Below are 21,455 nucleotides of genomic sequence, written 5' to 3' on the forward strand. Positions count from 1 at the left end.
AATTTTTACTTTTTTCTACTCTTTTCAAATTTTTACTTTTCTTTCTTTTATCTTTTCTTTCTCTCACTCTCTCAGTTGTTCTCTCACTGTCCCACATTGTTCTTCATCTCCCCATTTGTTCCTTTCTGCACTGAATTGGGATTTCTCCGTTATTTTTCTTTTCTTCTCTTTTTCCTTCTCCTGACTATCATTAGTTTTAAAGGAAAGTAAATACGGTATCTAGCCTCTCTGTTGCTGTTAGGTGATTCTGTTCACATCTTTGTTGTTTCATTCTGCCTTTTCCTCTTGCCTTTAACAATTTCTTAGAGTTTGTGTGATCTTCCTGTGTCTTCTGGCCTCACCGTTAATCTTTCCTGATCTTTCTACCTGGCCCTCCCTCCCCAACTCCTTCTAACTCCCCATCCCAAAGGCAAAGTTGCTGTATTGAAGAGTTTATTCACTATAAACATATGTTGGGCTGGTCCTCAGTTTTAATTTAATTCACATAGTTAAATGTGATAGATTAATAACTATCAAAAATTGTCATTTTCTAAGCTGTGCTTGATGCTATGGTATTGCTGATTGTATCATTTGGGCTAACATGTTGTGATTGATCTAATCAGTTTTCCTTCCTGGTATAAGGAAAATAAAATAGCCACAGAGTCATTAGAGTCTCAAAACCTAAACACAAGCTATATCTGGAAGACACCTCTGAAAAGCAATCATTCCACAAGGGTTTTAAACACAAGCAACAAAGATGCCTACATTAAGCAATTTTGAAATATCAACCCAGGGATTAAACCAAGGACAGTACCAAAAACAAAAATGAGAAGACGTTTAAGCAAGGCACAAACGCAGGCTTCCACGCCACAAAAGGGATATTCTGGGGGAAATGAGGTGGAAAAGTTTGATAATCAACCACCTGGACACCCTGAACTGATAGCACAGGAAGTAACAAAGCAGGTGCATGAGGCTCTAGAAAAATTCAAAACAGAAATAATCTCCCAGATAAATACAGAGATGGTGAGCAGAGTGAAAGACATGATTAGAGGCTCTAGAGCAGAAATAGATAAGAAAATAGATGAGATCAGAAACATGCTGGAAGCCATGAATGCCTAGCATAAGAAAGAAATGGAATCCATGAAACAGATTCAAACAGATATTCAGGAGATTAAAAACTCCATTGAAAGCATGCAGAGCAGACTAAGAGAGTCTGAAGATGGAATATCAGATATAGAAGACAGAATCGCAGTTAAGGACCATGAAAACAGAGATTTCTTTTTGTTACCGGGATTGGAATGCAGGTCCTTGCGCTTGCGCAGCAGGCGATGAAACCACTGAGCTAAATCCCCGGCTGAAGATTTCTTACAGATAGTAAGGGACCATGAGAAATCAATCCAATAGCTGCTAGATGATGCAAAGAAGAATAACATAAGACTGATAGGAGTCCACAAAAAAACAAGAGAAAGTACAGTTGACATAAGAAAACTGTTCACAGAAGTAATAGCAGAAAACTTCCAAGACAGAGGTAGAGAATTGGACATGCAGATAAGTGAGGCATATAGAACTCCAACTAGCCATAGCCAAAAAAAATCTACACTGAGACATATAATAGTCAAGATCCCAGAAACCCAACAGAAGAACAAAATTCTATAGGCAGTGAAAGAAAAGAAACAAATCACCTACAAAGGAAAGTCCATCAGATCACGGCAGATTTCTCAACGCAAACCCTCAAAACAAGGAGAGCCTGGGGTGAAGTATTTCAAGCCCTAAAAGAAAATAACTTCCAACCTAGACTGTTGTATCCGGCAAAATTATCTTTCAAAATTGATGGGAAAATTCGATACTTTCACAACAAAGAACACCTGAGAAATTTCATGAACACCAAACCAACATTCCAAAAATTTTAAGCAATATCCTAGAAAAAGACAATGAAGGTCACAACTCCATGAGGCCCAACAGAGAGAAGACATCACACAAAGTACGACACTAAAGGGAAAGGGGGAAAAATAAGAAATAAAAGAGCCAACAACAGTGAAACATCATGACAAGGATGAGTCAATATCTCTCAATTATAACTATCAATGTTAATGGTCTCAATTCACCAATCAAAAGAAATAGACTGACAGAATGGATTAAGAAGCAAAATCCAGCAATATGCTGTATACAAGAAACACACCTAATCCAAAAGGAAATTCATAGACTGAAAGTAAAAAGATGGAAAACAGTTCTCCATGTGACAGAAACCCAGAAAAAAGCAGGTGTAGCAATCTTATTTGCAGACAAAGTAGATTTCAAACCAAAATTAATTAAGAGAGACAAAGATGGTCACTACATACTTGTGAAGGGAACAATCCAAGAGGAAGACATGACAATCCTAAATATTTATGCACCAAATATGAATGCCCCCAGCTATACAAAACAAATATTAATGAACATGAAAAACAAAATAAGCACTAATACAATTGTAGTGGGGGACCTCAACACCCCTCTATCACAAATAGACAGATCATCTAGAAAAAAAATTAACAATGAAATTCTAGAACTGAACCAAGCTATTGAAAGAATGGACTTAATAGATGTTTACAGAGTGTTCCACCCCACAAAATCAGAATACACATTCTTTTCAGCTGCACATGGGTCATTCACCAAAATAGATCACATGCTAGCTCATAGGACATATCTAAGAAAATGTAAAAGAATTGAAGTTATCCCCTGTATATTATCAGACCACAGTGCAATAAAATTGGAGATCAATAACATAGGAAACCCCAAAACTCCCACCAACACATGGAAATTGAATAACACCCTCCTGAACAACCAATAGGTGACAGAGGAAATTAAAGAAGAAATAAGACAGTTTCTACAAGTATATGATAATGCCAGTACAACATACAGGAATCTGTGGGACACAATGAAAGCAGTTCTATGTGGGAAATTCATAGCAGTGAATGCCCATATTAGGACAACAGAGAGAACTCAGTTAAATAACCTAATGCAGAACCTCAAGCTCCTAGAAAAAGAAGAGCATAACAAACACAAAGCTCGTATAAGAAAGGAAATTATAAAGATCTGAGCAGAAATCAATGCAATGGAGACTAAGAGAATGATATAAAAAATTAATGAATCAAAGACTTGGTTTTTTGAAAGAATAAATAAAATTGATAAACCTTTAGCCAACCTTATCAAAAAAAGGAAAGAAAAGGCTCAAATCCATGCAATTAAGAATGAAAAAAGTGAAGCCACAACAGATCCAGCAGAAATCCAGAGGATCATCAATACCTACTTTGAGAACCTGTACTCTAATAAAATGGAAAACACAGAAGAAATAGACAGATTCCTAGATACATACAAATTGCCAAAGTTAAATGAAGAAGATATAGACATTCTAAACACCCCAATAACAATGAGTGAAATTGACAATGTAATAAAATATTTACCAACAAAGAAAAGTCCAGGTCCAGATGGCTTCACTGCAGAATTCTACAAGACATTTAAAGAACTAGCACCATTACTCTTTAAACTCATCAAGGAAATTGAAAGGGAAGTAAGGCTTCCAAATTCATTCCTGGAAGCAAGTGTTACCTTGATCTCAAAACCAGGGAAAGACCCAACCCAAAAAGAGAACTACAGGCCAATCTCCCTAATGAACATAGATGCAAAAATCCTCAACAATATACTGGCAAACAGAATACAGAGGGTCATCAAGAAGATCATATACCCTGACTAAGTCGGATTTATCCCAGGGATGCAAGGATGGTTCAACATCCATAAACCAATAAATGTAATACACTATATTAACAGAGTCAAGGACAAAAACCATATGATCATCTCAATAGATGCAGAAAAGGCATTTGACAAAATCCAGCACCCATTCATGATAAAAACGCTACAGAAAATTGGAATAGAAGGTCTTTATCTCAACCTGATTAAGGCTATCTATGAAAAACCAACAGCCAACATCATACTAAATGGTCAAAAACTGAAAACTTTCACGCTAAAGTCAGGAACAAGACAAGGATGCCCACTATCACCACTCCTGTTCAATATTGTTCTGGAAACATTAGCCACAGCAATTAGAAAAGAGAAAGAACTAAAAGGAATAAAGATAGGAAAGGAAGAAGTTAAACTGTCATTATTTGCTGACAATATGATACTTTACATAGAAGACCCAAAAAACTCAGTCAAAAGTCTTCTAGACCTAAATGACAGATTCAGTAGAGTAGCTGGATACAAAGTCAACACTCAAAAAACAATAGCCTTCTTATATGTAAATAGCAGACCCATTGAGAGAGAAATTTGGGGGAAAAATTCCTTTTACAATAGCATCCAGAAAAATGAAATATCTAGGAATCAACCTAACAAAGGAAGCAAAAGACCTCTACACTGAAAACTACATCACTCTGAAGGAGAACAAAGAGGATATAAAAAAATGGAAAGATATCCCTTGTTCCTGCATAGGAAGAACCAATATAGTGAAAATGGCCACACTTCCAAGACAACTGTATAGATTTAATGCAATGCCCATTGAAATTCCAACAATGTACTTCACAGAACTAGAAAAAACAATCCAAAAATTCATTTGGAATCAGAAGAAACCTGGAATAGCAAAAGCAATTCTAGGCAACAAAGACATGGCTGGGGGTATCACAATCCCCAACTTGAAACTATACTACAAAGCTACTGTGATAAAAACAGCATGGTACTGGCAAAGCAACAGACCTGAGTATCAGTGGAATAGATTAGAAGATGCAGAAACAACTCCAGACATACTCAGCCACCTCATTCTTGACAAAGGAGCCAATCACCCTCCTTGGAGAAAAGATATCCTGTTCAATAAATGGTGTTGGAAAAACTGGATTTCAACCTGCCAAAGATTAAAACTACCTATCACCATGCACTAAACTAAGATCAAAGTGGATTAAAGATCTAAATATTAAAACGGAAACACTAAACTTGCTGGAAGATAAGTTAGGTAGAACTGTTAAAGACATTGGCATAGGACAAGACTTTATGGACAAATCCTCAGTAGCACAGGAGCTAGCACAAACAATCAACAACTGGGATCTCATCTTATTGAAAAGCTTCTGCACTGCAAGAGAAACCACCAACAGAGCTAAGAGACAACCTACAATGTGGGAAAAAAATTTTAGCAGCTGTACCTCAGACAAAGGTCTACTATATAGAATATATAAAGAATTGAAAAAAATCAGATCCCCCATATTCAAAGACCCAATTCAAAAATAGGTCTTTCTAAAAATGTCTGTTCTAAATGAACAGACATTTCTCAAAGAAGTAAAAGCAGCAAATAAATATATGAAAAAATGTTCAACATCACTGGTCATTCAAGAGATGCAGATGAAAACAACACTGAGATTCCATCTCACCCCACAAAGAATGGCTGCTATCAAGAAATCAACCAATAACAAATGCTGGTGGGGGTGTGGAGAGAAAGGAAGCCTTCTCCATTCGTTGGTGGTAGTGCAGACTGGTGCAACCACTGTGGAAGTCAGTATGGAGATACCTCAAAGAACTAGGACTAGAGGTCCCATTTGACCCAGCTATTCCCCTACTGGGTATCTTCCCCAAAGAATTAAAAGAATCATACCACAGCTATATATGTGCACCTATGTTTACAGCAGCACAGTTTGTAATAGCTAAAGCTTGCGAACAGCCCAAGTGCCCATCAACTGGAAACTGGATAAAGAAGATGTGGTTTTTTTAAAAAATGGAGTACTACTCAGCCATAAAGAATAAGAAACTAGAGTCATTTATAGCTAAATGGATGCATATTGAGGCCATACTCTTAAGTGAAATAAATAGGACACACGTGTAAATACCGAATAGTTTCTCTAGTGTGAGACTGAAAGTGTAAATAAGGATTAAAATGATTAAAATGAATAACTGATAATTTGAAGTAGGAAAAGGTCCAAAGGTGTAGGGTTGGTGGGAGGGGAAGGGGAAAGGGAAGAAGGGAAAGGAAAAATTATGAGAAAGAAAAAAAAATGGAAACAAAGTCTACGTAAATAGGGAAGGGTGGAGGGGGTGAAGGACGGACAGGTAATGGGGGAAAAAATAAGAACTAAGATACATCATGTACAGGGACAAGCACCCAATGATAAATGTAAACATACTGTATACCTTAAATGTACCAATAAATATATAAATTTTTTTTAAAAAGAAAATAAAGGAAAGGAACCTAAGCAGTTTTGGATAGAATGACCAAAACCTGATGTCAGCTCAAATAGTGAGTGATACAAAAAGACAGCTGTCACTGAGCACAGCTACTGTGTTCTAGCTTTCAAAGCAGTCTGCTCTCACACTGTCGAGTGTGCTTGTTCCTACTTTCACTTGTCCCAAACTTGCTGTGCAGAGACTGTTCCTTTTCCTTCCTTTAGAGGAAAGGTAAAACCCTGCTACCTTTTGTGCTTGTTTTGTCTAATTCATTGTTTAACATAAGAAGAACCCAGAAACCACCTCTAGAAGGAGACTCCCAGGACCTCAGAGCCCAGTAACAACAAGACATGCAGGGCCTCACACATCCTATGAGAGTAGTGCCATGGGGCCTGTGTCTTCTTTTCTCACCCTCACAGGACACTAAGTCTGAGCCTGTCCTTTCAGCCTCGAACCCAGGCTTCAGACCCCAGCCAACCCACAGCCAGCATGTAATATGAATGAGAAGCAGATGTGTATTAGTGTAGGCCCGTGAAATTTGGAAGTTGTTATTGCTGCAAATCTAATACACCTATCATTGACTGTTGAGGGACTGAGAATGAATGCAAGGGGAAAAAAATTAAAACCATAGTGGAGCATGGTGGCAAGACCTGCAATCCCAGCAGTCGGGGAGCTGAGCCAGAAGGACTGGGGGCTGGAGGACAGCTTGGGGTGCACAGCGAGACCTTGTGACAAACAAGCAAACAAACAAAATAAAAGAGAAAAGCTGTCAACAAAAATGGACTAGAGAGGAAATAAAGATAACTAGGAAAGTGAACCCATTTACAAAAATTAATTTATACATAATATTCAGGTACATATCTTTTATGTAAGTCAGCATGTCTATAGTTAAATTAGAAACTTTAAAAATACTAGAAAACCTAACCTTCAAATGAACTGAAGAAGGTTACAATGTTGGGATGTTTCATCTTTGCCAGAAGAATCACTTCTTTCTCTGAAGCTTCTTTTTCATGGATAGGCATCTAAAGTATGTTAAGAGACAATTAGTCTGGTGATGGTAACTTGTTTTCAGGTACATGCTTCCTGCTCACTCTCATTTAAAATTCCCTAAAATGTCACTATTTTAATGTCATTTCTACAACTGATCCCTCAGAGGCAGGAAATGACATCTCTACTATTAATGGTGTCCCATATCTGGTCAATGGCTTGGAAATGACAATCATAATCAAGAAAGTAAGTAGAGCTGGTGAAATTTTACTGTATTAAAAGTAGAAGCCAGGAAAAAAAAAAAAAAAAGTAGAAGCCAGGGCTGGGGATTTAGCTCAGTGGCACTGCACCTGCCTCGCAAGCCCAAGGTCCTGAGTTCAACCCCCAGTACAAAAAAAAAAGTAGAAGCCAGGTATAGTGGCACATGCTTGGAGTTTCAGCTACTCAGGAAGCTGAAGCAGATGGATCTCTTGAGTCTAGGAGTTTGAGGCCAGACTGGGTGACATAGTGAGATCCTGTCTTAGATACTACAGATGACTGGTGTGAGACCTAACTAACTCCATTTTAAAGTTTGACTCCATCTTGGAATAAGACAGTAAAGTGGCCTTGACATAAATTCCACTTCACTGAAGTCAACTATTCCCCTAGTCTCCTTTGTGCCCATAAAATAATGATAAAATGTCCTTGCTGTGGGACAACAGATTTAAAAAAAAGACACAGCTCCTAACTCAATCCTCTGTCTGCCCAGAAAACAGACGCTCCCGGGGCCCGTTATCTATAGAACATTCTGTCAATGTGCTGATTGTTCCTTTTTCCCCTAAAATCTACATGTAGCCACCCCTCAACCCCCCCCCATGTACACCCCATGCTTGCTAAATATCAACCAATCATGTAACTGCTAAATGGAAAATCCCCAAACCTTGCTGTAGCCACAATAAAAACCCTGATTTGAAATTCGGGGCTCTCAATCCTGATCCGCTGTGTCGGTGACGGTGACAGTTGAGTGCCCCTGCTGGAGCTTGAATAAACGACCCTCGTGTGTTTACATCGGAATCGGCTCCTTGGTGGTCTTTGGGGACTTCCCGATCTGGGCACAACAACTGGTAGATAGATTAGATAGATAGACAGACAGAGAGATAGATAGATAGAGAGATAGACAGACAGGGATGGATTGGTGGTACCTTAATCATTATGTAGGTATCTGAAAGAAAGTTATTTATGTATTTATTTAGGGGAGGGTGAGGTAGAATCTCACTATGTAGTTCTGGCTGGGCTTCAATTTACTATGTAGCTCAGTCTGGCCTGGAGCTCACAACAATCCTTCTGTCTCAACCTCCCAAGTGCTGGGATTATAGGCATGCACCACCATACCCTGCTCTGAAAAAAAAAGTTATTTTAGTATCTATATTTCTACAGAAAAGAGTTCTTTATAAAAATGCAACATTCCAGCAGCAACTACTGCTGTGAAGAAATAAATGAAATCTAAAACAGAAAAATGTCCCATATATCACATAAATCAAACCAGTAAAGCTGGGTGCTAAGATCATTATATTTTTCATTTTCAAAAATCATTTTCTCTTGTGACTTCATTTTTTAGATTTGTATTTTCTACTTATCATCTAAGGACTATACTTTTCAAGTGTTTGTGCTAATGCAAGTGAACACATCCTATTTCTGCCCTTTCTCCCCTCCCCTCTTTTTTTTTTTTTTTGGTCCTGGATATTGAAACCAGAGCCTGGAGCACTCTCCGCTGACCTTTACCTTAAACCAACTATTTTGTTTAATTAATATTCTCAATATCAGCTTCACTCTACATGAGTGGAAGGACAATGAAGGTACCCTTGTGTAAGTTATTTAACCATGCTAAACTTCAGTGGCTCCTGCCCCAATTTGAATTACATGATTAGGGCCCCACACCATATCGTACACCTGTAAGACCACCTCAGGGAGGTTGAGGCAGAAGGATCTTAAATTTAAAACCTAGGTTCAAGGACAGCCTAAAAATAGTGAGACCCTATCTCAAAAAACCCCAAATATTTCATAAGTTTCAAGACAAAAATAACTTTACTACTCCTACCAGACTTGTCGGGAGCAATGCTACATAATTTTAGGGAAAAACCATTTGATTAGGCCTAGTTCTCCTGCTTACAGGCCAGCTAAGGCATTTCGAGACAGGATTCCATTTTGACCTCCAGTCACAACTGAGACCTCAATGAACCCATGAGGCTGTGATGCTCCAGGGCAAGACCACACCTGCTGGAGACATCCTGGGAGGAACCAAATCTTCATCTGCATAGATCCTCATTGATCTAGGAATTCTGCCACTCCCCAGTTATCTGTTACATTTGTTTCTCCCTATGTACTGAATAAAAGGTGCGGCAAACTCAGGCGCTTTGTCTTTGCTTCCCAGAGCAGTGGATCAGGCCCAAAGCTCAGCTTCTTCTCAGTCTCATTTTTTCTACCTTTCCTCTATAATAAGTTAATTCGCCTTGTCCTGCCGTGGCTCACAGGAGACTAGGACTTGCTGCAGAGGTTCTAGTAACATCCCCTTTCCCTGTTCCCTACACACACTGAAATTTAACTACTATTTTTAAAAAAAATTTTTTTTAAAGTAAAGTTGGGCGTGGTGGCACACACCTCTAATCCCAATACTCTGGGAGGCTGAGACAGGAGAAGTGCAAGTTTGAGCCCAGCCTGCTTAGCAAGTCAGCAAGAGCCTGTCTCAAAAAAAGTCTGGGAATGTAGCTCAGTGCAAAGGCCCTGTTCATCCCCAGTACTGGAAAAAAAAAAAAAGTGAAAAGACAAACATAAATTAGGTAAAAATACTGGCAACATAGATAATCAAGACTATTATATACAGAACTCTGGAAACAATACAGGGGAAAAAAAGACAAACACGTAAAGAAACAGAAAAATATAAAAGCACATTTATAGGCAGCTCAAAAAATAAAGGAAATAAAAATGGCCAGTACACAGAAAAATATTCAAACTTACTGAATAATCAAAGGAATAAAAACTAAAACAAAATTTGATTAAATATTTCATCTGTGAAACTGGCAAAGGTGAAAAGAATGTTAATAGCCACCCTTGGCCAGAAAGCAGCAAAATACATATTTCTGGGAAAAGTATATAACCAGTAAAATCTGTCTGTGAAGATAATTTTATAATACTTATATTAAAATGTTTTTATTTTTGACTAATTTCTCTAAAAATTTATCCAAAGAATAAAAAATGTGCCTGAGACTTATACCAAAGCCAAAGGAGATTAAAAATAGAGTAAAACCAACAGCAAAACACAGCCACTCCAAGACCTGGACTCAAAACACCGAGAAAACAACAACTTAGAGAAGAGAAAAAGAACTAGAATTCTGTGAATCAAGAAAAAGCGAACTATAGAAAAACAGAAGATAATTCAGAGAAAAGGAGGCGGGAACTCTAATCCCAGCTCTTGGGGAGGAGGTCCTATCTCTACAAACACAGGGAAGCCCAGAGAGGGTCAGCAACTCCACAGAGAGACAACAGACCAGCAGCCCCAGCCCCAAGAAAAGCTCATGGTATTGTAAACTGCAAATACAGGATGGAGTTTTATACTGAATGTGACTCTTTCCACATGGCAGGCTGGAGCTGGAGAAGAAATTCACTGCAGTGCTCATCCTACTTGGGAGTGATATAATCAGAAGCCATTTGGGGAATGGATTTTTTGTTTAAGACTTCTGGTTCAGTTATCAGAAGTCACAGAACAACTTTACTTCAGCTTTTCTAGGGTCACCCTACCACACTGACTGGTGGAGGATAGCCAAAAGAAATAGTTGCAGAAACGGGGCAGGCTACTTGCAGATCCCCTGAGAAGTTTAAACAGCAGCAAGAGCCAGTTGTAAAAGACATGGCAGGCCCACTCTCTGTGGTGAAAACCAGGCCAGTCATGTAGTTTTCTGAGGGGGCTGGGTCTGAAAGTGCTGACATGAAGTACAGATGACTGCTTGGCTCCTCTTGCTATTTCCAGCACAGAGTTCAGTGGTTCCTTTGCTTTTTCCATCTACCACTGTGATCAAGGATATGCCTGGGCTTGGACAATTGCCACATCCTGGGGTGTATAGGCAGAGGGGCCTCTGCAGCAAAGGAAGCATCTCAGGAGCCCATAGGCCAGTGGTGGTGAACCTATGGCATACGTGCCACAGCAGGTTGTATTACTGAAAGCTCTAAAAGGTTTGCCACCACTGCCATGGGCCTAAAGCTAGTCGGAGATAGTGGGTACACAAAAGGGCACAAACACTAGAAACTGCTGGAATGAATATGCCCTAAGGCAAACACCCCACCACTGATGTGACCATGCCCACTGGGAACTTCAGTGCAGGACTCAGCATTAACACAGCAAAACGTGGGCACAGAAACAAAATAGGCCCTGGCTAAGATTCACTACAGTATTCATCTCTATCTGGTGGATTCCAATACCTCAGGCCCTAGAAAGAAGTCACTTACTTGAACATATGGAGACATTTTTTGGACTCATTTCTTTTTCTTTCTTTCTTTCTTTCTTTTTTCTTTCTTTCTTTTTTTTTTTGGTACTGGGGATCGAACTCGGGTCCTTGCGCTTGTGCAGCAGGCAGTGAAACCACTGAGCTAAATCCCCGTCCCTCATTTTGTTTTTGTTACTTTTTCTATCTTTTGCTCTTTATTTTTATTCTTTTTCTTATTTTTCTTTTTCTTGTTTGTCTTTCTCTGTTATTTTTACCTAATTCTATTAATTTCTTTTATTCTTTAATTGGACTTATTATCTCATTTTTCTTTCCTGGTTCTCATTTTCCTTCTCTTTCTTTTCCAAATTTTACTTCTTTAATGTTCCCTTTCCACTAGCTCCTCCATTCTAATTATTATTATTATTAAGCTTTATTAATTCTTATCTATTTAGTTGATTATGCTGTTATTGTTGAATTCTATTGTTAAGGGTGGTATAATTATTGCTTTTAGCAGATACTTAGCATAAGTCAATATTTGGTTTGCATTTGTGCCTACATTATTTTCGCAGATCTCTTATTGTTAAGGATAGTATAGCTGCAGCTATTATTGGTTCTTTTGGTGTTCCGGAATCACAGAAAGAAATGCACAGAGACAGAGAATTCAGGCAAAATAACAAAGGTCTTTACTTGCTAGCAAGGCAGGATGCCAGGAACTGGTCTGGTTGGAGTCCCCACCCTGTGTTCTTTGTCCATCACCTTTTATATTTTTGTCAGTCATTATCTTATCCCTAGTGGTCTTTGTTAAGTAAATAAAGTTCCAATTCCTGTTTAATGGTTAGACACAGGTGATTTCTGTCACTGATTGCAGTTCTAAACACATGGCAGTTAAGGCACATATATCACAAGTTTGTTCAAGGATTCCCACTTTGTTCTTCAGAGCTAGGATGTTATCTATAGTAGAGCTACAGATCAAAGGAGCTATATAACCTTCACTTTAAACAACAAAAGCTACGGGCTAAGGCAAGCTTTTAAAGGGATACACTACCTATTTTGCTTTCACAACTACTTTAATAGCTAATCTACTAGACTTACATTAAAACTTTTCCCTATCAATGGCATGTCAATAAATGGTTAGTCTTTGGGTCTTAACATTGCTAATTTCTTTTCTATTGTTAATGGTGGCATACTTGCTGCTTTTAATTGGTTTTACCATATTCCAGTATCCAGTTTGTCATCAACCTTACTTTGGTTCATTTTCACCTCTCTGAGTAGTGCTGAGGATCAAGCTTCCAGAAAGTTGGGACACTAAGAAGACTTTCAAATATTATGCTGAATGTGTTTATAGGGGTATAAACACCAAAACAGAACCAAACCCAAGGACACCCACAAGACGACCAAACCTAACTAAAGAGCTCTCCATAGTAGCAACAGTTTCTTTACCTTACTGATCTTCAACCCCATAGCACAAAAACAATAGAAATGGGAGACAACAAAGCCGAAAGATGACCCCCAAAATCCCCAGCTCCCAAAAAGCTGACCTCACAGACTTGAAGTAGAAGGAGCGATAGGCAAAGATTTCAAAAATCAATGGTCAACATGTTTGAAGAGATAAAAGAGAAACACATAAGCAAAGTGTAGGATGTTTAGTGAACTCAAAAAGGATTTAATTAAAAAGACAAAGAATTTTACCAATAAAATATTTGATAAGTTTAAAGAAGAAACAATAAAGTAATTGAATCAAGCCAGCCAGTATAAAATATGAATGACCACTTTGAAAAATTAGAAAGTATAAAAAGAAAGCAAGCAAAGATCAATGACATGAGAAATTCAATGGAAAACATTCATATCAGACTTGACCAATGTGAGGACAACATGTTAGAAATAGAAGGTAGATCATAAACCCTAAAAACAAGACACCATGCAAGCTGTATCCAACAACTCCTTGATGAAAAAAAAAACCCCAAACAATCCTCAGAATTACAGGAATAAAGGAAAAATTAGAAGATGACTCAAAAGATATAAAAATTAATTCATTGTGGGGAAAGACTGGAAGTCCTTTCCTCTCTGACCACCTCTGAACTCCCTTAAGTCCTACCCTCGTTTAGGTCATGTCTGGGAAGTAAAGGGGCCTTTTTTGTTTGTTTGTTTGTTTTGTTTTTGTTTTGGTACCAGGGATCAAACTCGGGTCCTTGCGCTTGTGAGGCAGGCAGTGGAACCACTGAGCTAAATCCCCGGGCCCCTAAAGGGGCCATGTTGATGGGTGATCCCGAGAGAGGACCGCTGGGCAAGAGTGGTACCGTGAACACCAGCCCCTGCCTGCCCCCACTCTCCCCTACCCCCATCCCATGGTGGCTGGGTGGAGCTGAGCTGAGAGGCCAGGCTGAGTCTGCTGGGCTGTGCTGCACTAGGGCTGAAAACGTCACTTCACTGATTGAAACTTCTACTTTGTCTCCATCTGCCCTGAGTTCTGGAATAAACAGAGGCTAGAGGAGCCTGAGGCCCTGGAGAAGCAGCTGGAGAAGAGACTGGTCTTCCTCCACAGCAAACTAGGGGGGCTTGTTTAGGATTCTCACCTTTACTTTTGCACTCTGATTGCAAGGAAAGAAGACAAAGGTGCCTCCTGCTCTCTCCCACACTCATCTCCCTCAGGTGAGCGATGGTAGGCGCTGGTGAGTGCAAAAGCAAGAAGGATGACAATGGCATTGGCACAGCCATTGATTTTGTGCTCTCCATTGCCAGGCTGGTGCTGGAGGTGGGTGAAGCAGCCACGCAGGGCATTGCCATGCTGGCAATTAAGCGAATATATGATCAGGCAATTAGTACCCCTACTAGCCCCACTTGCCTGAGCCATTCAAGGGAAAGGAGCTGCAAGGAACCAAATTGGATGGGCTCTTCAGATTGCTGAACATGTACACGAAGACTAGCCTGAGATGGTCCCTGCAGAACCCCATGCCCGCCCCCCCCAGACAAAGATTCCTTGGCCTTTAACACAGATACATTCTGCCATCCCCAGCCCAAGCCATTGGCCAGAAAGGGCCAGATAGACTTGAAGAAGTCATGCCTCCACATATCCCTGCAGGAGAAACTTCTTATTACCAGAACTGGGCAGCTATCCCTACAAGAGAGGAGGCTGTGGACATACGCACCAAGCTCTGGAGCTTACTATTGGCCAAGCTGCCTGACATGCTACTTTGGGATATGCATTTGAGTGGCAGCTTCCATGATGACCTGCAGGTGGTGACAACTGACCATATCCAACTCATCTTGCCCTTGTATTGGAGCAGAACCTGTGGTCTTGCATCCGTGGAGAGGACACGATCATGAACATCCCTGGCTTCTTCCTGGTTCATCATGAGAATCCAGAGTATTTTCCTTGTAGAATCAGTTACTAGGGCTGGTGTGTAGTAGGGGGCTACTTCTCCCCAAAGACAGTGGCAGACACATTTAAGAAGGTGGTGACTGGCTCCATCACTGGCCAACCATAGGCTCCCTCTTGGACTATGTGATCTGACCAGCACCACTCACAGAGACACTGACACTAGAAGTGCAGTATGAGCATATGAATATCTTATCATTGACTTCCTGCCATAGGTGACCCTTGATGACACTGTCTTGGTAGCCAGCCCACACCAGCTAGGCCAGTGTGACAGCTTGGTGCCTGAGCCCACATCCAACCGAAAGAGCACTCCTGTGGGCTTTGGACCAGGCATACTCAGGCTACCAATATCTGTGCCTCAGAATTCTCAAGGGCATGTGCAAGTCCACCCTGGCTCTGGGCCACCTCACTGCCAGCCAGCTAACCAGTGTCATCCTCCACTTGGTGCAGGAGGAGGCTGACTGGTCTCCAGACATGCTGGCTGATCATTTTCTGCAGGCTCTGAGGGGACTCATCAGCTACTTAGAAGCTGGAGTCCTGCCCAGGGCCCTAAACCCCAATGTGAACTTATTTGCAGAGCTCATCCCTGAGGAAACAGATAAATTGGGCTGGAGGTGCTGTTGCAGACCTAAGGGCAGAAGAAGGCCAAAGAAGGTGTTGGGCAGTCAGGCACTGGATTCTCCCTTAGAAACACTTGGCTACAAAGTTGGTGCCTCACAGGGTCCCTAGGTACCTCCTGTCTTGCTGGTCACCATCCTGGTCACTTCATGCTGATTAGAATGACATCTCTTTTGTCCCCTATTTTTCTTGCCTTTCTATTTTTGTTATCAAACACTGTGCTCCCTACTCCCTCCTTGGTCCATGCTGGAATGAATTGAAAAGTTAAGAGTGCTGGTCTGAACTGTTGAAAAGAAAATTTATTCATTGAAATCATAGCAGAAAAAAATTTTCAAATCTAGGGAAAGAATTCAATATTCAAGTATGAGAGGCATGTAGAACCCCAAATAGCCATGACCAGAAAAGAACCTCTCCATGACACATCATAAGCAAATTTCTAGAAATCCAGTAAAAGGAGAGAATACTACAAGACATTAGAGAAAAACAGCAAGTAAGCTATAGAGGCAAGCCTACCAGAACAACTGCAGATTTTTCAGCACAAACTTTAAAGACCAAGAGCACTTGAAGCAAAGTTTTTGAAGCCCTAAAAGAAAAAAATTGTCAACCCAGACTTTTACATTCTGCAAAATCAGCCTTCAAAACTGACAGAGAAGTAAGGATTTTCCGTGACAAAGAAATACATGATATTTAAACCAGCACTGCAGAAAATACTTAATGGAATCCTACACAGAGACAGGGAACCCATGAGCTCCAAAGATTCCAAAGGAAATTATACATCTTACTGGGAGTGTAGTTAAACAAAAGGAAAAAATTTTAAAAAACAAAAAGATAAATACAAAAAATGGAAAAAATAAATCAGCTCCAGAAAAATGATGCAATAGCAGAATTCAATAGACAGCGTACAGTAATAACTCTCAAGGTCAATGGTCTCAACACCCCATCAAAGACACAGACTGGTAGATTGGATCAAAACACAAAAATTCAGGTCCAGAGATTTAGCACTGTGGCACTGTGTCTGCTTGGCAAGTGCAAAGTCCTAAGTTTGATTTCTGATACCGGAAAAAAAAAATGCAACCACAATACCTACAGGAAATACACCTCACTCAAAAGGCAGTAACAGGCTGAAAGTGAAAGCATGGAAAATGATGTACCATTCAACTGGAGGTATATATAGCATGAATAGCTATCCTATTTTTAGACACAGCAGACTTGAAGCCAAAACTAATCAAAGAGACAAAGAGGACGACTACCTACTGGTAAATGGAATAATTCCACAGGAAAAGATAACAATTGTAAATATTTATGCACCAAATATCAGTGCACCCAATTTCATAAAACAGAAACTACTGGATAGGACAGACACACCATACAATCACAGTGGAGGCCCTCGTACCCTCCAACTTTCACAGTTAGACAGATCAACTAGACAAAAAAACAACAACAAAGAAATATCAGACTTAAACCAGATCATTCACTGAACAAATGGACTTTATAGATATCTATAGAGTGTTTCACCCAACAACAGAATACATTTTTCACAACAACACATGAAACTTTTTCCAAAATAGACCATATCTTAGGCCATAAAGCATGCTTAAATAAATAAAAAATAATTGAAATAATTCAATGCATACTATTGGATCATAGTGGAATTAAGCTAAAAATTAACAGCAATAGAAACCACAAAACTACACAAACACATGCAGTAAATAACACATTATTGAATAATCAATGGATCACAGGAGAAATCAGGGAAGAAATTTTAAAAGTTCCTAGAATCAACAATGGAAACATAAGATACCAAAACCTATGGGACATCATGAGAGCAGTTCTAAGAGGGAAATTTATAGCTGTAAATGCACACATAAAAAGAATAGAGCAGAGGCCGGGGATTTAGCTCAGTGGTGCTGCCACCTGCCTGGCAAGTGCAAGGTCCCGAGTTAAATCCCCAGTACCAAAAGAAAAAAAAGAATAGAGCAATCCCAAATAAATAACCTAATGATGCATCTCACAGAACTAGAAAGACAAGAGGAATCCAAATTTGAAACTAATAGAAGGAAAGAATTTATAAAGATGAGAGCAGAAATTAATGAAATCGAGACTAAAAAAACAATACAGACCAGGGATTTAGCTCAGTGGCACCCGCGCCTGCCTCAAAAGCACAAGATCCTGAGTTCAACCCCTGGTACCAAAAAAACCCCACAAAAAACCCAATACAAAACATCAATGAGTCAGAGTTGGTTCTTTGAAAGGATGAGAATGGAATCTGCGGAAGAGGAAGACTGGAGGGAGGGGAGGGGAAGACAAAGTAAAAAGGATCAATATATGATATGCGTGGGTACAAAGTTCTCCACAATAAATGTGTTTCACAATAACATACTAATAAAAAAATTGAAGCAAGTTATACGAAAGCCCTCACGACAGTGTTTTATTGTTAGTTTTAAATTACTCTAATACTATACACTTGAATAATTAATTTCAGGGCTGAGGACTGAATGCATAGCCTAGTGAGTGCTAACCACATACTCTACCACTGAGTTATACCCCAGCCCAAAGTATATTGATACATTAGAAAGAGTCAGGAGAGAAATTCAAAAAAATGTGTATAGTGACTGAAAAGTTATAAATTATTTTCATTTTCTCCAAGTGCTATTACTTTCTCCTTTGGTTCTTTTCAAAATTTCTATAATGAACATTTTTATCGTTATAATTAAGAAAAGATAAAACATGCATGAGGCATGGGTTCAATCTCCAGCACCACCAAAAAAAAAAGGAAAAGAAAAAAATATACAACACATTTTTGAAGCAAGAAATGAAGAAATAAAAAAAGAGCATGCTTAATAAGGGTAGGGTGATGAAAAAGCTATTAGCTTTTTGGTTCATGTAAGAAAATAAAGCCTGACTTGGTGGTTCATACTATAATCCCCAGCTACCAGTGAGTTTGAGGCCAGCCAGGGCAACAGAGACTCAGCTAAAAATAAATAAATATATAAATAAAATTATAAAAAGAAAAGTAATTTAAATGTAAGTGGGGAGGCACTGGAAAGATGACAAAAAATTTAAATTTCTCTAGATAATGCAAAACTGCATTAGAGTAGAAAGGAAAAAAGAAGTAATTGATGTTAATACTGTTACACCGATGTAACAGCCAAATCTGATAGCATAAGGGATTCAGGAAAGTAAGAATAATGAGGTATAAAATAACATTCTACTTATGTATGGCATGGAGACAAAGCAGTTCAAGCTGGGCATGATGGCACACATCTGTAATCTCAGCACTTGGGAGGCTGAGGAAGGAGGGTCACCGCAAGCTAGAGGCCAGCCTGGACTACATTATCTCGACCCTATCTCAAAAAAACAAAACAAGCCAGGCATGCCTGTAAGGGAGGCTGAGGGAGGAGGATCTCTGTGAGTTTGAGGCCTGCCTAGTCTACATAGTGAGTTCAAGGCCAGTCTGAACTACATAGCAAGACCCTGTCTCAAAAAGAAAACAAAACAAATCCACAGAGAAGGCTGGATAAGGTAGCAAGGAGTGCTGCATCAGCTACTACAGCCATAAAACAAAGTTGGTATCTCTTTAGACTTTAAAATTGTTCCTATGCAGGTTATTTTATTTTTATTTAGTCAAATAAACAAGAGGGTTTTCCCAAGGTAGGAGGAGAAAAATAAACTGGAACACAAACAAAGCACCTGCAGGGCCCACGAGGCCCAGGACAGGGACAAAAGGAGTAAAGCAAATTTAGGAAAGAGGAAGAGTCAACAGCATTCAGCAGATAATTGAATTTGCAGGAAAACAGCGGTGCACGTGACTCCAAGGTTTGCAGCTGGGAGAGCATAAGGACACTGACGTCATTAACAGCACAGCACACGGGAGGAAAAGTGGATTTGCATAGAATGAGAAATTTCTGTTTGGTTTTGAGTACAACGGTCTCCATGATCCTTGTCCTGAATTATTTTTTCCAGTATTAAGGACTGAACCCAGGGCATTTGCACTGAATTATATCACCAACACCATCCTGGTATTTTGTTTTGTTTTGTTTGAGAAACGGTCTCACTAAATTGCCCAGGCTGGGCTTGAATTTTTTTTATCTTTCTGTCTCAGCCTCCCAAACTACTGAGGTGACAGGCATGCACCAACACGCCTAGCTCCTTGTCCTGAATTCTTGATGCCTAGAAAGTGCCAGATAAATAAATGCTTATTCTTTAAACCACTAAAATTGGAGTGAGATGTCACACAATAGATTATTAACAGATATTACTTGGAGATATCTAGCTGGCAGATGAAATGCACAATGAAGGACTTGGAGGATATCAGGGCAGGAGAGAGAATTTGAAGAGTGATCAGCTTGTGATAAACACTGAAGACAGGTAGTTGCCAAGTGACTATGCAGAAAGAGAAATTCACCAAAGGGCAAATGGCAGGTGGCTGGGGAGGAGGAGACAGGCCTGAGGAAGCAATCAACTAATCAATTGCTCATGAGGTTTAATTTAAGTTTGGGTATTTTTTTAGGTTTTTTCCTCAATTTTTCATATTATGGTAAAGCTGAGCATGGTGACATACACCTGTAAGCCCAGCAACTCTAGAGGTTGAGGCAGGAGGATCACTGCAAGTTTGATGCCAACCTGGGCTATAAAGTGAGCTCGAGGCCAGCCTGAACTACATAGTGAGACCCTGTCTCAAAAAAACAAAACAAACAAAAACCAAAAGAAGACAGAAAGAAAATAAGCCAGGTTGGTGTGATGTGATAAGGTGTGACTGAGGATATTTGTGAAAGGGGAACTTTTAGAGTGTTCTTTTAGAGTGAGGGCTGAGGAAGTCAGTCAGGCATGGGGGAGGGTGGCATCTCATAGGGCCTGGCAGGCCACACACCCAAGTGCCATAGGAGCCATGGAGCTGTGATTTTTTTTCTTCCTTTCTTCCCTCTCTCCTCCCTCCCTTCCTTCTTTTTCTTTGTAAAAGTAAGATCACTGGTTGAACCAAAGACAAATATGAACCCTAAAATTCGTAATTGTTAAAAGTGTTTTCTTTCCATACTAGATTAAAAGTCAGCTAGGGCCAGGGATTTAGCTCAGTGGTTTCGCTGCCTGCTGTGCAAGTGCAAGGACCAGAGTTCGATCCCCCATACCAAAAAAAAAAAAAAAGTCAGCTAAATATACCACTGATAATTAACAGGAATATGAACTTCTAAACTTTACCTTGGCAAAACTAATCTCTTTTATGACACAGTGCTTGCTGTCTGATTTCCCTTTAGCCAAGTAGGCTTTTCCAAAGGCACCTTCCCCAATGACCTCAATCACATCAAATTTATCCATGGTCTCCAGCGCTGAGGTTCCTAGAATTGGAGGATGCAGATTACCGAATGCTTCTCATGACAAATAACAGCCAGAAAACTCATGACTGAAAAGTAAAGGAACTCACTCTGCTAAAATTTCTCTTCCGGCTTGGCCAAGGCAGGGTCAAATAACAGATTCAGCCTGGCGGACTCCAAGGTCAGACTTCAGTTGTACCTCAGTTTGACTCACTTTAGCAGGTGACCCTGCACACAAACCTCAAAAAAACCTCAGCATCCTAAAATAGAAATACCAACACCGCGTTACAAGTTTGTTCCAAGAAGACAATGTATTACAGCCACGTTGCCTGCACCTGAAGTCCAGCCCCCCTCAGTAGGGAAGAAACTCCCCTCTAACCTGCAGTCTGGAAATTCACGCAGTTTTCAGTTCTCCCTATAAATTCAGAGTCATAGCATTTAGAGACGGTTAGAGCCTGGGACACCACTTCTTCCACGCAGAGGCCCGTCCCACAAAATAAAGGATTGTTCTGTGGCCCCCCACAACCTAGGAAAGTCATTTCGTGCGTTTTCATG

General features: G+C 39.8%; 1 protein-coding gene and 1 pseudogene across 8 annotated transcripts in view; one reads left to right on the top strand and one right to left on the bottom strand.

The window, feature by feature from the left end:
- Positions 1 to 21,455, bottom strand: part of Nek5 (NIMA related kinase 5) — an 85,517-nt gene that overhangs the window by 63,241 nt on the left and 821 nt on the right. For 5 of the 8 annotated variants that reach the window (XM_087197373.1, XM_021257802.2, XM_087197372.1 and 2 more), the window contains exons 2-4: positions 21,011 to 21,160; positions 20,788 to 20,924; positions 7,079 to 7,175 (exon numbers count right to left, since the gene is read on the bottom strand). The exons of 1 other annotated variant lie outside the window; for it this stretch is intronic. In XM_087197373.1, the coding sequence (XP_087053499.1) occupies positions 7,079 to 7,175; positions 20,788 to 20,904 (214 nt within the window). In that variant the 5' untranslated portion in view covers positions 20,905 to 20,924; positions 21,011 to 21,160. The remainder of the gene's footprint in view (positions 1 to 7,078; positions 7,176 to 20,787; positions 20,925 to 21,010; positions 21,161 to 21,455) is intronic. 2 more of the 8 variants (XM_021257803.2, XM_087197375.1) reach the window with 2 other exon arrangements.
- On the top strand, positions 14,254 to 15,702 carry LOC106009326 (mitochondrial dynamics protein MID51 pseudogene; annotated as a pseudogene).

The sequence above is a fragment of the Heterocephalus glaber genome, unplaced genomic scaffold (assembly GCF_053883595.1).
Source record: "Heterocephalus glaber isolate CG9 unplaced genomic scaffold, H.glaber_assembly_v1.0 deba00001666, whole genome shotgun sequence".
Taxonomy (NCBI): Eukaryota; Metazoa; Chordata; class Mammalia; order Rodentia; family Bathyergidae; genus Heterocephalus; species Heterocephalus glaber.